The sequence below is a fragment of the Xylona heveae genome, assembly GCF_001619985.1.
Source record: "Xylona heveae TC161 unplaced genomic scaffold L228scaffold_4, whole genome shotgun sequence".
Lineage (NCBI taxonomy): Eukaryota > Fungi > Ascomycota > Xylonomycetes > Xylonales > Xylonaceae > Xylona > Xylona heveae.
The window spans coordinates 2309193-2322578 of NW_017264196.1; the positions used below are offsets into that span (position 1 = coordinate 2309193).

General features: G+C 50.0%; 5 protein-coding genes across 5 annotated transcripts; all 5 read left to right on the top strand.

The window, feature by feature from the left end:
* Positions 1-746: 746 nt before the first annotated feature.
* On the top strand, positions 747-2452 carry L228DRAFT_238398 (putative MFS transporter; the record flags this gene model as incomplete). Its single annotated transcript, XM_018331043.1, has 4 exons — positions 747-1000; positions 1058-1436; positions 1475-1570; positions 1628-2452. The coding sequence occupies 4 exons, from the start codon at positions 747-749 to the stop codon at positions 2450-2452; spliced, it is 1554 nt and encodes a 517-aa protein (XP_018189442.1).
* A 754-nt stretch (positions 2453-3206) lies between these two features.
* On the top strand, positions 3207-4559 carry L228DRAFT_238399 (hypothetical protein; the record flags this gene model as incomplete). Its single annotated transcript, XM_018331044.1, has 1 exon — positions 3207-4559. The coding sequence occupies one exon, from the start codon at positions 3207-3209 to the stop codon at positions 4557-4559; it is 1353 nt and encodes a 450-aa protein (XP_018189443.1).
* Positions 4560-4908: 349 nt separating this feature from the next.
* On the top strand, positions 4909-6837 carry L228DRAFT_246731 (putative zinc-binding dehydrogenase family oxidoreductase). Its single transcript, XM_018332484.1, has 2 exons — positions 4909-4939; positions 5000-6837. Exon 2 carries the CDS (start codon positions 5284-5286, stop codon positions 6364-6366), a length of 1083 nt encoding a protein of 360 aa, XP_018189444.1. The 5' UTR covers positions 4909-4939; positions 5000-5283; the 3' UTR covers positions 6367-6837.
* A 451-nt stretch (positions 6838-7288) lies between these two features.
* L228DRAFT_267848 (putative O-methyltransferase) lies at positions 7289-8386 on the top strand (the record flags this gene model as incomplete). Its single annotated transcript, XM_018335041.1, has 1 exon — positions 7289-8386. The coding sequence occupies one exon, from the start codon at positions 7289-7291 to the stop codon at positions 8384-8386; it is 1098 nt and encodes a 365-aa protein (XP_018189445.1).
* Positions 8387-9959: 1573 nt separating this feature from the next.
* On the top strand, positions 9960-12453 carry L228DRAFT_126057 (hypothetical protein). The gene is made up of 2 exons (XM_018329049.1): positions 9960-10073; positions 10141-12453. Exon 2 carries the CDS (start codon positions 10231-10233, stop codon positions 12337-12339), a length of 2109 nt encoding a protein of 702 aa, XP_018189446.1. The 5' UTR covers positions 9960-10073; positions 10141-10230; the 3' UTR covers positions 12340-12453.
* Positions 12454-13386: the final 933 nt, after the last annotated feature.

A 13386-nucleotide genomic window follows, 5' to 3' on the forward strand; every position in this document is an offset into this window, starting at 1 on the left:
CCGCCCGCCGCCTAATCTGTTTTCATTTGACGGATGGACCAAATTCGGTCTGGCTGCCCCTATACCAGACTTGTAAAAGTATCTCCGCGTAGCAGCGATCAACTCCCGTCAAAGCAGCAGTTGCGCCACAGCCTTAGAGGTAGCATTTCGGGAAACGATCAATGATGATTTTGTTTCCGCAAACTAGCATCGCAACAAATACATTCCTTTTGTGCAGACTTCTTGCACCCGTGTGGTTGAATTCAGTGATTACCCGATGCACCCCAGAGGCAGCATCGGCGTCGGAGGGTCGTCCGGGGAATAGCCTTCTGAGGTTCGGCCAGTGAATATTTGCTCCGTCTTCGGCCAGGCCAGTCGCCGTACCCATAATGCGCGAGAAATCATATATGATGTTGATTTGAAAGGATTTGTCCTTTCACCTGTACTCTTATACTCAACTGAAGTCTACCTTGAATTCCCGTTGACTTCTATCTCCTCTTGGCAAGAAGTTGAGACCGTTCCATCGTTCTGCCAAAACCTCACTGGTGTCGGTGCCTACCTCCTATCCACATAGTCTTTGTCCTGAGTTCCCGGTTTTTCTCCAGCATTCAAGCTCTTCTTCTATTTAGTCTGCTTGAGCGCACAGCTAGCACTTGGGGTCACTATTTTTACTTCATTCACGACAGTCACTGTGCAAGTCGTCCTTCGGTTTTCAGCCTGGTGCCAGGCAGCTTAGTTTTGCAAATCGACCCGGGTTGCCTTGGACAATGTCCTTTCCGACTGAGCAGGGGCTTAAAGCTGGGCCCGTTTTGACTGACAATATCCGCGATGACTTGGAAGCTCGGGATACGACCGAGATAGGTGTCGGGGAGGGAGATGAAGTCAGTCAAACTGTGCCGGAAGCTAAGGATCCTGACGTTGTCGATTGGGATGGTCCTGATGATCCGGCGAACCCTCGAAATTGGAAAAGGGGGACCAAATTGATGCATGTCCTTCTCGTCAGCGCCTTCACTCTGTACTCGTAAGTGTCCTTACAACGCGGTCAGCTGTGAAAGAGACTTTTTAACGAAGCGGACAGGAACCTGGCCGCAGTCATGTTTGCTCCTGGTGCTCTGGCTCTGGTCCACGACTTTGGTATCACTAACACCATCGTCGCTTCTTTGACTGTCACCATCTACATCCTCGGATTTGCCATCGGGCCTCTTGTCCTTGCCTCCCTGTCGGAGACCTACGGGAGACTGATGGTCTATCACATGTGCAATGTCGTGTACATCGGTTTTACTATCGGTTGTGCATTGAGCACCGATACTGCCATGTTTCTGGTATTCCGTTTCATTTGTGGGTGTGCCGCTTCCTCGCCAATGTCTATTGGAGGGGGAACGATTGCGGACCTTCATGTTGAGGCTGAGCGTGGAAAGGCGATGGCATTATTTGGCCTTGGTCCCCTTCTTGGTCCGGTGAGTTTCTATTTGCTCTGATCTGAATCATGAACCAGTTTCTGATAATAAGGCAGGTTATCGGTCCCGTGATTGGCGGATTCGTCACGCAGGATCTCAGCTGGCGCTGGACGTTTTGGTTGATTCTCATTCTGGTAAGCGCCCTTTCTCCTATCGGCCCATTTGAATCCATCTAATGGATGTCTCACCAGTCGAGTGTCGTCTCTCTGATTGCTCTTGCCGTTATGCGGGAGACTTATGAGCCCATTCTCCTCGAGCGCAAGGCTGCCCGGTTGCGAAAGGCCACGGGCAACGACAGACTTCAAGCTCGGACGTATAACAAAGACCTCACTCCGCAACAGCTTCTCGCACGCGCCGTCGTAAGGCCAACCAAGATGCTCATCTTCTCGCCGATTGTTCTCTTACTCTCAATCTACTGTGCCTTTATGTTCGGCCTTACCTACCTCTTATTCACTACCTTCCCCGCCGTTTTTGAGGAGACTTACGGTTGGGGCCCTGGCATCGCAGGACTGGCATACCTCGGACTCGGGCTGGGTATGATCTTCAGCATCGCCCTGTTTGGCCTACTGAGCGACAAGCTTCTGAACCAACCCAGAGGGGGTACTGTTGAACGGCCTGAGCTTCGCCTTCTCCTCATGATGTGGTTGTCTCCCATGGTCCCTGTCGGGTTCTTTTGGTACGGATGGAGTGCACACTACCACACTCACTGGATCGTTCCAATCCTGGGCACCTTTTTCATAGGCCTGAGCTCTTTTCTTATTCTGATGCCGGCTCAGATCTACCTCGTGGACGCATTTGGCTCCAAGGCAGCGGCTTCTGCTCTGGCTGGGAACGTAGTCTTGCGCAGCCTGTTTGGGGCATTTTTGCCTCTTGCGGGGCCTCGAATGTATTCAACTCTGGGACTCGGCTGGGGAAACAGTTTGCTGGCTTTCATTGCCCTGGCGTTTGTGCCAGTTCCATTGTTTTTCTATAAGTACGGCGAGCGCTTGAGAAATCGATTTCCAGTGGACTACTGAGTCGAGATAGGATTTATTCGTGTTTTGGCATTCGCATATTAATAGAGGGTCTAGACCCAGTTTTAAGGAAATTACCTCATATATCTACGTGTGTATAGTTTATTTTTAATGCTTTATATTGTTTTGTTACGCCTTGTAAATAAATCATAGCTACTCCCCTCTGGTCTGTCTGATATACGAAACCTCAAAGGTTGCTCTTCTTCCACTTATGAATCAAGATATATCCGGATACTACACCCATAATTTAGCTCTGCAGATTGTGCTGATCTTATGTCCCAAAAGCGAGCTGGTTCACCACTTGATCTTCCATCCATATGCGTTTCTTGCTGACAGCTCAAGTATATTTACCAAGGTAATTTCTGGCCAATGACCAGGCTAACAAGGGGTTCAAAGCTACCTCCTGAAGTTCATATCTTTTGGCGTGAACACATGCACTCTGTATCGCTAGCAGAAAATAAGAAGCCTCTAAGCACCGAAAAGCTCCGAATTACTACGAAGCACCCTCTCAGGTATTGGAACGAATATCTGCAGCAGTCAAGATTTTGGCGCCTGTTTGCTGAATTCTGACATATAAGAGCAGAAAAAAAGTTCGAAATCTTCTTCACGCACTTCTATTTGCTATACTTTACTACCAAAGATCATCATATCAAGCAATTTTCAGCTTAACAACTGGGACATCCAACCAGTCCTTAATCCCCCAATCACTAGTCCAGATAATATTACCGGAGTACGCAAGCACTACGATCCCTTTCCCATGGCGAAAACATTCGTGTCCTCCCTCAATGCCGCAGACGGCAGCGAGTCCATCGTCCCGGGCGCCTCTCCTGTGCCCGTTGACCCATTCCTGCCGAACTCTGCCAATCTCTTTCCCAAACTCGTCGAACGCATCAACGACGCGGCATGGGAACTATGGCAGTTCGACGGGCTTTCGTCGGATGGCGAAACGGCAGTGACCATCTCGTTTTACCGCGACACGCGCGGGCTCCAGGACGGCGGGTTCCACGCGGAACTCAACGCCCTGTGGCCTGACGGCAGCAAGTGGGGCGAGAAACTCTACTTTACAGAGTCGGTCATCACGGCCGAGGGCGAGGCTGCGCACAATGGGTCACTCCGCGGGGTCTGGCAGTCGCAGTCTCAGTCACAGTCACAGTCACATTCCCAGAGCCCGGGAGAAGGAGGCAGCACACGTTCAAAGACAAACAGTGTGTCCTTTGACATCGCGGCGGATCTGGCCACGGCTAGAGTGACCTTCTCTGTGCCTGATCGCGTAGAGGGCACGTTGGAGCTCCGCGCACTGAGTCGTGCGCCCTTGGGATCTCGCCTGGCAGCGACAGAGGAGGCGGCTAAGCTGGGCCCGTCTGTGTATTACCTATTTCCTCTGGGCCCGGCCGCAGTCGCTGCAGACTTGGTGTTTAGTCTTGCGGACGAAACCGAGGATGAGGCCGCTGCTGCAGCTACTTCCCTTGAGACGAACGGTGCCGTCAATGGAGATCACAAAAAGGACAAAAAGAAGACGCTCATTTTGCGCCCCGAGGACGGCGCTCGCGGTGGGTTCGTCCGCGGCTGGTCCGCCCTCGCGTGGCCCCAGATCATGACAGATGCATACTACGTGTGCGGCACGGCGGGGCCGTACATGCTGCAGGTGATTCGCATTGAGTCGTCCGCTGCGGACGGCAGGAAACCGCACGTCGTCGCTAGGCTCTATCGCGATGGGGAGCTAGTATGTGCTGCGAATCAGCTTGGCGAGCGCCACGCGCAGTCACAGACAGAGAATGGCGGGCATGGCCACAATCGTGATGAGGATGTGGTGGTGGTGGACAAGCTGCTGGATGGAGGGGAGGAGGGGTGGTTAGCGGGAGCGTTCCGCGACAGAAACACGGGCTACGCGATCGAGTTTATCCAGGGTACAAAGCGGGAAGGGCATCAGCAGCAGCAGCAGAGAAAGCGATGGCGGTTCCAAGCCCGCCATAGGCGCCCCTGGTGGAGTGATTATACAAGTGACAAGGGCACGGGCAAGTCGGGGTTCCTGGAGACTATCCTCGGAGGGTCGGACGAAGAGGCATCGTTCAAGGGTTCGGCGGGCGCGGGCCAGCTGCAACTGCCCTAGGCCTTAGTTAGAGTAGTTACATCCGGACTCCCGTACTGGAGTACGTTAACCAGTTACAGTTAAGCGATTTTAGGTGGAGGTTGGTGTAGTTCGTGGCACAGACTTTATGAGGCAGTTTATTCGTTTCTTAATTATTCATTTCTCGATTATTCGTTTCCTGATCAACAAAATAACAACTTCATTTGGTAGCAGATTGCATAGACACAGTTTCTTCTTTCGGGTAGACTTTGATATTCTTGAGCAAGTCCCTTTTCAGGAGCAAGACTGCAGGATGAGGAAGTTCCAGAGACGTCACTACACAGAAAATAATATTCTAATAAGTACGGCACTTCAGGGTCTTTACTGCTCTCCGGTGTTATTCGGACATTTTCGGGTGGTCACTGCAATGCATTCCTGAGATAGCTGGTTCTATGCACTCATAGTAGAAGCCTGGGGCTTACCTTCCGGAGGGCCAAGGACATGGTACGGCTTATTGAAGGCATTATAAGTATGCGCTGCTGAGAGTATTCAGTTCCTCAGGCATAACTCAGCCTTCATTGATGCTGGAGCATACGCCACGACTTCATCGATTTTCTTTTCTCTTTAAATTTGCAAAGATCCAATTCTGAGCGAAAGCGCCTCTAGAAGCGTAAAGACCACTGTGCTCATTCGTATTTGGTCGAGCCTGAAAGTCGCATCGAGCATTCCCTGCAACACGGAATCTCCTGACCATTCATTCCACAAGATGGGCGTTCGGAATGGTGTGCATCGCACCCAAACTGCCGTCGTGGGCAACGATAAGGGCGGCTTAGAGGTGTCGCACGAAGCACCGGTGCCAGAGGTCAAGGAAGACTTGGTTCTGGTGCGGACTCGGGCTGTCTCTGTCAACCCAGTCGACGCAAAAATGATGGGGCCATATGTGACAGCGGGTGCCATTTCAGGCTGCGACTTCTCCGGCGTTGTCGAAGAGGTTGGGCCCGACGCCGCCCAGCACGGCATCAAGATTGGTGACCGAGTCTGTGCCGCCATTATGGGTCAGAATTCCATCGAACCATCCCTGGGAGCTTTTGCAGAGCACGTTGGTGCTCGCGCTGAGGGCCTGATCAAGTTGCCTGAGACAGTGAGCTTTGAGAAGGGTTCTGCTTTTGGCACCAGCTTCATGACGGCCGGGCTGGCCCTCTTCAAGAGCCTCAATCTCCCGGGCTACCCACTCGAGCCGGGCGCCAAGTCCCTTCCAGTGCTCGTCTATGGCGGCTCAACCGCCACAGGGACCGCCGCCATTCAACTCCTCCGGCTAGCGGGCTTCTCGCCCGTAGTGACATGCTCCCCGCACAATTTTGAGCTGGTCAAGTCCTACGGCGCCGAGGCCGTCTTCGACTACCGTGCCACCGACTGCGCCAGCGCAATCCGGTCACACACGCGTAACAGCCTGAAATACGCGCTGGACTGTATCTCGACGGCCGAGAGCATGCAAATCTGCTACGCGGCGCTCGGACGAGCTGGCGGGAGATACACGGCGCTTGACCCTTACCCCGAGACGGTGGCCGGGACGCGCAAGATTGTTAAGGCAGATTGGGTCCTCGGCCCTATCATGCTTGGGAGAGACATTGGATGGCCAGCGCCGCATGGTCGCCCGGCGGATCAGGATATGTACGCGTTTGGCGTTAAATGGAGGAAAACGGTACAAGAGTTGCTTGACCAGGGGCTCATCCGCGAGCATCCTCTGTTCGTGCAATCTGGCGGGTTGGCAGGGGTTCTCCAAGGGATGGAAGCGATCAGAGCGAAGAAGATTTCTGGAAAGAAGTTGGTTTACAAAATGTCGGAGTGAGTCGGTATACCAATATGGAGACTTTTGAGCTGGAAGTCCGAAGGTATTGCTATAGTGCAAAACGATATTAGCTTGTTTCGAGTTTTCCAATGGAAAAAAAACAATAAAATGAGCCATGTCTCGTATCAGAATCCAGGGAGCTATCCAACATGTTGCGGCTTCTCTCATTTCATATCTACACGCAACCATGGTCATTTGTTACAAGCACGGGGCATTCCCCAATCTCCTGGTGAAAATTTAACCCCGCCTACTTGGCATTACGAAGCCAGGACCTCCAAACCAATGCGTGATCGAGACAAACAAAGAAGCACTGGTCAAGTACCAGCTTACGCCCTCACTTGGAAGGATGGAAAAGAAGTAGCGGCAGTGGGGCGTGTGCTAGAGCATCAAAGCTCACCATGTCAAGCATATGCCACCGTGTGCTTTTTGTGATTCGTAGAGATGTTGGAAGGACACATCCAGGGCTAGCCCACTTTCCGAAATGCACGTAGTGTCTGACGCTTGCATACCACCGAAAGATGCACTTGTGTGCTGGCCCGAAAAGCACCGAATGGAATTATCTGATCCCAGTCATTAGGAGAGAACTCGGCAACATACCCCCGAGAGGGCCACCGAACCTGCGGCTGCTCGGACATGCCATTATTGAACACGTATCCCCCGATTTGGCTAGAACCATGCCAACACGCGGACGGTCGATAGGGGACCACAAGAGATTTCACCTTCGGCGAAGCTCGGTGATGAGATAACGAAAAGTAGAGAGTAAAGAAAGCAAGAAACAAGAACGTATATATAAAGGCATGATTTCTCAAAATCTTTTTGTGTTAAGACCAGATCACGCTTCATAATCCCAAAAGTCCGCATATCTTTTGAATGTTGTATTAGACTGGGAATAATCTTTTTTTTTTTTTTTTGATACAAAAAAATGGCAGCCCAAGGTGCAGGTCGTCCAAATATGCGCCAGGCGCTGGAGTCAGCGGGTGCGCACTTCCTGAACCTGGTCGAGATTGGGATCGTCAAGACCTTCATCGACTACAAAGTCTTCGACCAGATTGTGGACGAGGGCGACATCGCCATTTCGGAGGTGGCAGTAAAGGTCGGCGGCGAGGAGGCCCTGCTGGAGCGCTTCTCAAACTACTTGATTGCCGCCGGAATCCTCGCGTCAACGGCGCCAGGCCGCATCGCGCATACAGAGCGCTCCCGCGCCTATCGGACCGGCGAAATCGCCGCCGGTTTTATCGTGCATGTATACAACTTGTTTCTACGCCCCATGGCCCGTTGGACCGAGTATTTTGAAACGAATGGCTTGGCTGAGCCCAAGGACGCCCATAAGATCCCGCTGGGCCTGGCCACAGGCCATCCAGACTCGGATATGTACGGCGTTCTCGATGCGGAACCGAAGCTGGCCGTGCTATTCAATCGAGCCCAGGCCGGCTCAGCCAGCATCTACTCTCTGAAAGGGGTGTACGATTTCGGCTGGTTGCAGAAGGCCCCTACACAACCCGGAGAGCGCCCCGCCATCGTGGACATTGGCGGTGGCAGTGGCCTAGCTCTGCGAGACATTCTCGTTGACAATCCCTTCGTCCCCCCTGAGCAATGCGCCGTCTTAGATCTTCCCAAGACGATCGAGCAGACCAAAAGCCAGCTAAACGAAGATCTACGCTCGGTACGACTGATTGGTGGAACCATGTTCGAAACACTTCCGCAGCCGGTCAGGGGAGCGCTCATCTATCAGTTCCGCCGCGTGCTCAGCGACTTCCTCGACAACGCCATTGTGCAGGCGCTCAAGCAAGTCCGGGAGGCTTGCGCACCCGACTCACGCGTGCTGATCATCGAGGAGCTGTTACACCCGAACCAGTCCAAATTCAGCCTCGCGCAGGATATCTCTGTCATGAATTTTGGTGGCAAGCGACGCAGCGAGGCCATGTTCCGCAAGCTTGCTGCTCAGGCAGGCTTCAATGTTAATGCCGTTTACCGGGGCCCTGCCACTGATTTTGGCGTGGTCGAATTGCTGCCGGCATGATGTGAAAGGATTCTTGTAGGCCGTGTGACTGCAGGGTCCCGGGGGCAGATAATTTCGCACAGAACACTGTCTTGTAACTGAAATTTGACCCCGAGTGTGCTCTCACCGGGTGTGAAAAATGAGTCTCATCTTCATAAAGAATATAACCAAGTTTTGTTCCTTGCCGATTTCTTAGGATATACCCAAACAGTGAATACCGTAAATATTTTCCAGCTCTCTGGATCTGAGGTATAGTATTCTTGTCTAATTTGGCAGACTTCAATTTGCGACCAGTGCAGTCAGAGTACCTTATCCACGTCCCGGCTTTATTACTGTGAAAAAGAAGTGATTCGGAAAAGGTTTGCACCAGGACATCTCCATTGACATCCCCAAGAACCCCAAAGGAAATTCGTGCATATTTGTCATGGCAGTTTTGCTCGAAGATTCTGGTATCTATAAGCTCGGGATCAGTGATAGTCACTAATGAGACCAAAGGCGACGATATTAGAAACACCGTAAAATGAGTTTGCTTGTGTCAGTTGATCCGAAGCGCTGACTGATGCTAGAAAATAAGTGAAATGCCGCACTATCGGAGAAGACATGACTGGCTTTATTTTTGAAGAATCAGAAGGCTCCAATATTCCATTCGTCAAGAGCAAATAAGTCCAAGAGTAGACAAAATGAAGACCTTCGGCAAACTAGGCGTGAAAAGACGATAGTTAATTGCTCACATATAGACGAGAGTAACTCCGTTAAATCAATCTTTGTAAAAGTGTATCTGTACACACAGATACCCTCAATGATGCGTTCGCTGTCCAGACCTTTTTGAGATGCTACTTTGCAGTCGTTGTGGGGGTGGCTTTGTGGTAAACCTATCATCGTCTCAGGTGTTGTTCAAGTGATTATAATCCATTTCGGGCCACCGCAATATCCTGGTCCGGATTCTACCAGAGTGTCCTGCAGCGCATGCCAAAGAGTTGCTTACCATTGGTTTCTTGTGCCCAACCGGTCGGCCTTGAGCAGAGAGCGAATGAACTCCTCGATGAGGTTGCCTCGTGGCTTGGAAACCTTCACGCCTCCCTCGCTCGTACCTTTCCTCTCGGCTAGGGAAACTTGGAAGATGATTAAAATTGGCATAATATAATGCTGCGCATTAAAAGCATTAAATTATTCCGATGGCACAATTTTATCCTCTCGGCACTATGCTTCACATACAGAGGTAACGAACTACCTTATTGCTTCTGGAGAATATAACTCTATGGCTTCGTCTACTCTCTTATTATTCCCACAAATGGAATAATCTCTTCTTTTCGATGAGCTCATTTGAACATGGGGGCGGAGTATCGAGTGAGCCATCAGGGGTTCGTCAGTCTGATTAATACTACGGTAGGAGTGCCATCCCCTGGTTCGTACTGATAGGTTGATAGGTGCGTACATTGATCGTGGCAGAGTCACTTGAGTGTCGTTTTCCAATTGGCTCTATATCGCCAGGGTGCCTGTCAGCGCTCCATCTTGGCTTCCGACAACTCAGCTACCCAGCCTTGCTCCTGTCCCTTGGTTCTTTGCCGATTAAATGTCGAAGACGACCTCTGCAATGATGATTCGCCTTTCTTTCTTTTAGACTTTCCCTTTGAATTGCTCAACCCATCTCCTCACATTTCCCTCGTCTCAAGCTCCCCTCGGTCCGAGTTGCTTATGATCGTTCACTGTAAGCGTTCCTCAAGACATATTCTCTATTTTCTGTGCGACAGGGAGATAAATATAACGTCCAATAGCATCTTCGGAGAGTAACTTTTGGCGTATCCTTCTGTGTGAGAGGAATTTGATTCTTTTCCTTCTCGATAATATCATCAAAGCGAAATTCTATGGCGGGTGCCTCCGGTCTAGTCGACCCGTTGGTGGGGGATTTCCTCGTGGAAAAACAAATTTTCTGGTCGTCGAATGCATTTTTGCCAGAATCGGAACCTCAGCATGTGCGGTCGCAACAAACCGGATCTCTCGCCTCAGTTAATGCATTCGGAACTGGGATTCCCTTCTATCATGATTACGCTCAAAATCCGTTACAGATCCCTCGGAGTCTTTCTTGCGGGGGGGCTGTAACCTTTGGTCATCAAACGGTGGGGAAACCTGAATTATTTACTCATGTGGCTCTATTAACCGACCAACAGGACTTTCTCGGTCTCGCCAGCATTGATCGTGGTCGAGATTATTCGACACAGTCGGCCCCTGCAAACGTCCCAATGTCGAGGGATGCCTCGACCTCCTCTGCCGTAGACTGCGATTTGGACATTTATAATGCTGCTCCAGCACCAGCTTTCCTTGACTCTACGGTTGCAGACTCTTTCCATTCATCTTCAATAGGGGCACAGCCTACTGAGGCATACACCTTTCGACCTTCGGGCGCTCACCCTGGGAACATTACGTTTCGGAGCTCACTCCCTTCTGTCACCGAGGTTGACGCTCAGGTCTATGATCCCTCTGAGTACGTTGCCCGATTTGCCTCTGAAATTGACAATGCGTCAATTTCACAAGCTATGGTCACTCATGAAAGTATCAACAACCAACTTCCACCAACATTAATCTCAAGTATCGCGACTAGCGGACAATCTGATGATAGCGACGCATGCAACATGAGCCGCCAGTACAGTGCTGCCGGCAGTGTATTCTGTGAGGGCTTCGACATGCTAAGAGTTCATTCGAATTTATCGGAATTTGGCTCCAGTCAAAACCAAGCACCTCTTGGTGTGAGCCAGCCACCAAATGCTATTGGTGCAGAGGTTGTTTGCGTTCAAAATGAATCTCCTGGTTTCGTTGCTTCTGCTTATCCTTTTAATGGTGGTCAGGTGCTCACTCAGTCTGTCCCCGGCTCTGCAGGTTTTGACTCTGGAGTTATACCGACACCTTCATCAACGAACCCGTCAGAGGGTACGCATAAGGAAACAAGGCAGACGACAAAGCGCTCCAAGCATAGGCGACAAGGCCGGTTAGCTCAACATACTCGGCCGATCAGGCCGAAGCCATCCAGCGAATCGCTCACCTCTATCCAAGCTCCGACGGCTAACATGATTCGGCTCCGATCAGTAGACGACTCTTCTGAGGAAAGGCTTGTCGCAATGATCCCAAAGACCGTCTACATACGCCCTTCCCATCCTCGAGTAAAATGCAATCAGTGTGACGATCACCCTGATGGCTTTCGCGGAGAACATGAGCTTCGCAGACACGTCGACCGTTGTCACCGCGCAACTCGAAAGGTCTGGGTTACAGTTGACATCTCCAAGAATAAGAAATTTCTCGCACATTGCAAAGCCTGTCGCACCGGGAAAAAGTATGGCGCTTACTACAATGCCGCCGCTCATCTCCGTCGCGCCCACTTTAACCCGCGAAAACGAAATGGCAATGGTAAAGTTAAGGAAAACGAAAGACGGGGTGGAAAGGGAGGTGGCGACTATCCGCCCATGGATGTCCTGAAAAAATGGATGAAAGAAGTGGAAGAACATGTCAAGGAACCAGGTGACTGGATGTTTGACGACAATTGCGAAGAAGATATTCATGCCGCTGATGATGACTTTCTTGATGGTTCGTACAATCCTCCAACACCACCAGCTACGTTGCCAGTTAATGGCACCATCTCGGCTTATAACGACAAAGTCAGTTTTACTTCGGGTACACTTGCTGGCGGCTTGAGCCAAAATTATCCTTCGTCATCCAAGTATAAGCCCGAAGATCCCCCTTCTGTCTCTCTTCAGCCGCCACAATTTCTTGATACGGGGGCGGTATCGGCAGCAGGGCAACTATTCGATTCTAATCATATTGCAGCTTATGATACATTTGATCCTTCTCTGAGTTTTTGCGTGAATGAACAAGGTTCATTCTTAGATGCTTCTTCGTTTTGCAATTCTGCTCAGTTCGATGCACAGCAGCAATATGATGCTGTGCTCAACCCAAGTTTTCATTCAATTGGAGCGCAGCAGTAACTTCTGTTGTGGTCATTTTGCTCTTTTTACTTTTGTTTCTATTTCACTGGTTCATATTTTGGACAGCTTTTGTCTTTTTTTTTCCTATTGCTTCGTCTTTTTCTCCCCTCCATTGGTGAAGTTCTTTCATCATGGAGGTCGTTTATACTTTCCTTTCTTGATCTAACTTGATCCCTCTTCTTTTACTGGGTGAAATATAATGTGTGCAGGTTTTTGGGCTCACGATACATGAACCTTGTTAGCATTCGCATATGCATATACAACACAGATCTCGGTCAGAGTCTGCATGCAGGGATGACGAATGTGCAACATCGGCGTACTCATATGAAGCGAGCCATGTTGTTGCATCCTTCTTCCCCATTGATGCGTTGTAATCGGAGGAACGAGGTCTTGCTTATTATAATATACCGCTTCGCTTTCTTCGCTTTCTTTGCTCGGAGCTTTTCTTCAATTTCGCTGGAGGCTTTTAGTTCTGAAGTTCGAGTTTTAATGATGTCAGGAAATGACTATTGGTACAAAGATCATTGGCTTTCTTCGGCTTCTTCTCTCTTCTTAATTATTTCTACCTGTTATTTATCGAATTTCTTTTTTTGCCCTTTTTTTGGCCCTTTTTTTTTTCGTTTCTGTATCTCTTTTTGTCTTAATTTCTTTTCTGAAGCGACAGATTTTTGTGTTTATATTGGGAGCACGCTGTGCTCGACTCGGATTTCGGATTTCGGATTTCGACTGATACTAATCAGTTTGTATCTATCAACGTCACATATATCATATCGTACTTGTTTCATATCCTACCTAGTTTGTTCTTTTCCATCATTGTGAATTGTATGGAAATATTAACCGACGACGGTCTTAGCTTTATATTCGACTCTAGGACCACACTGTCTGTTCAAATCCTCTTTGATTCCAATCTCTTCTCGCGCTATGGTTTGCCTGCATAGAGAAAAATTGGCGATCGACCCTTTGTCTGCGATTTCCATGTCTTTATATAAGAATCCTACAATTATTGAGCGCGTATATCGGAGCACGCATTTTCCGTTCGAGCTGGCA

What these genes read in the sequence shown, in the direction of transcription:
- L228DRAFT_246731 (XM_018332484.1), top strand. Translation starts at nt 5,284, where the DNA reads ATGGGCGTTCGGAATGGTGTGCATCGCACCCAAACTGCCGTCGTGGGC.
- L228DRAFT_126057 (XM_018329049.1), top strand. Translation starts at nt 10,231, where the DNA reads ATGGCGGGTGCCTCCGGTCTAGTCGACCCGTTGGTGGGGGATTTCCTC.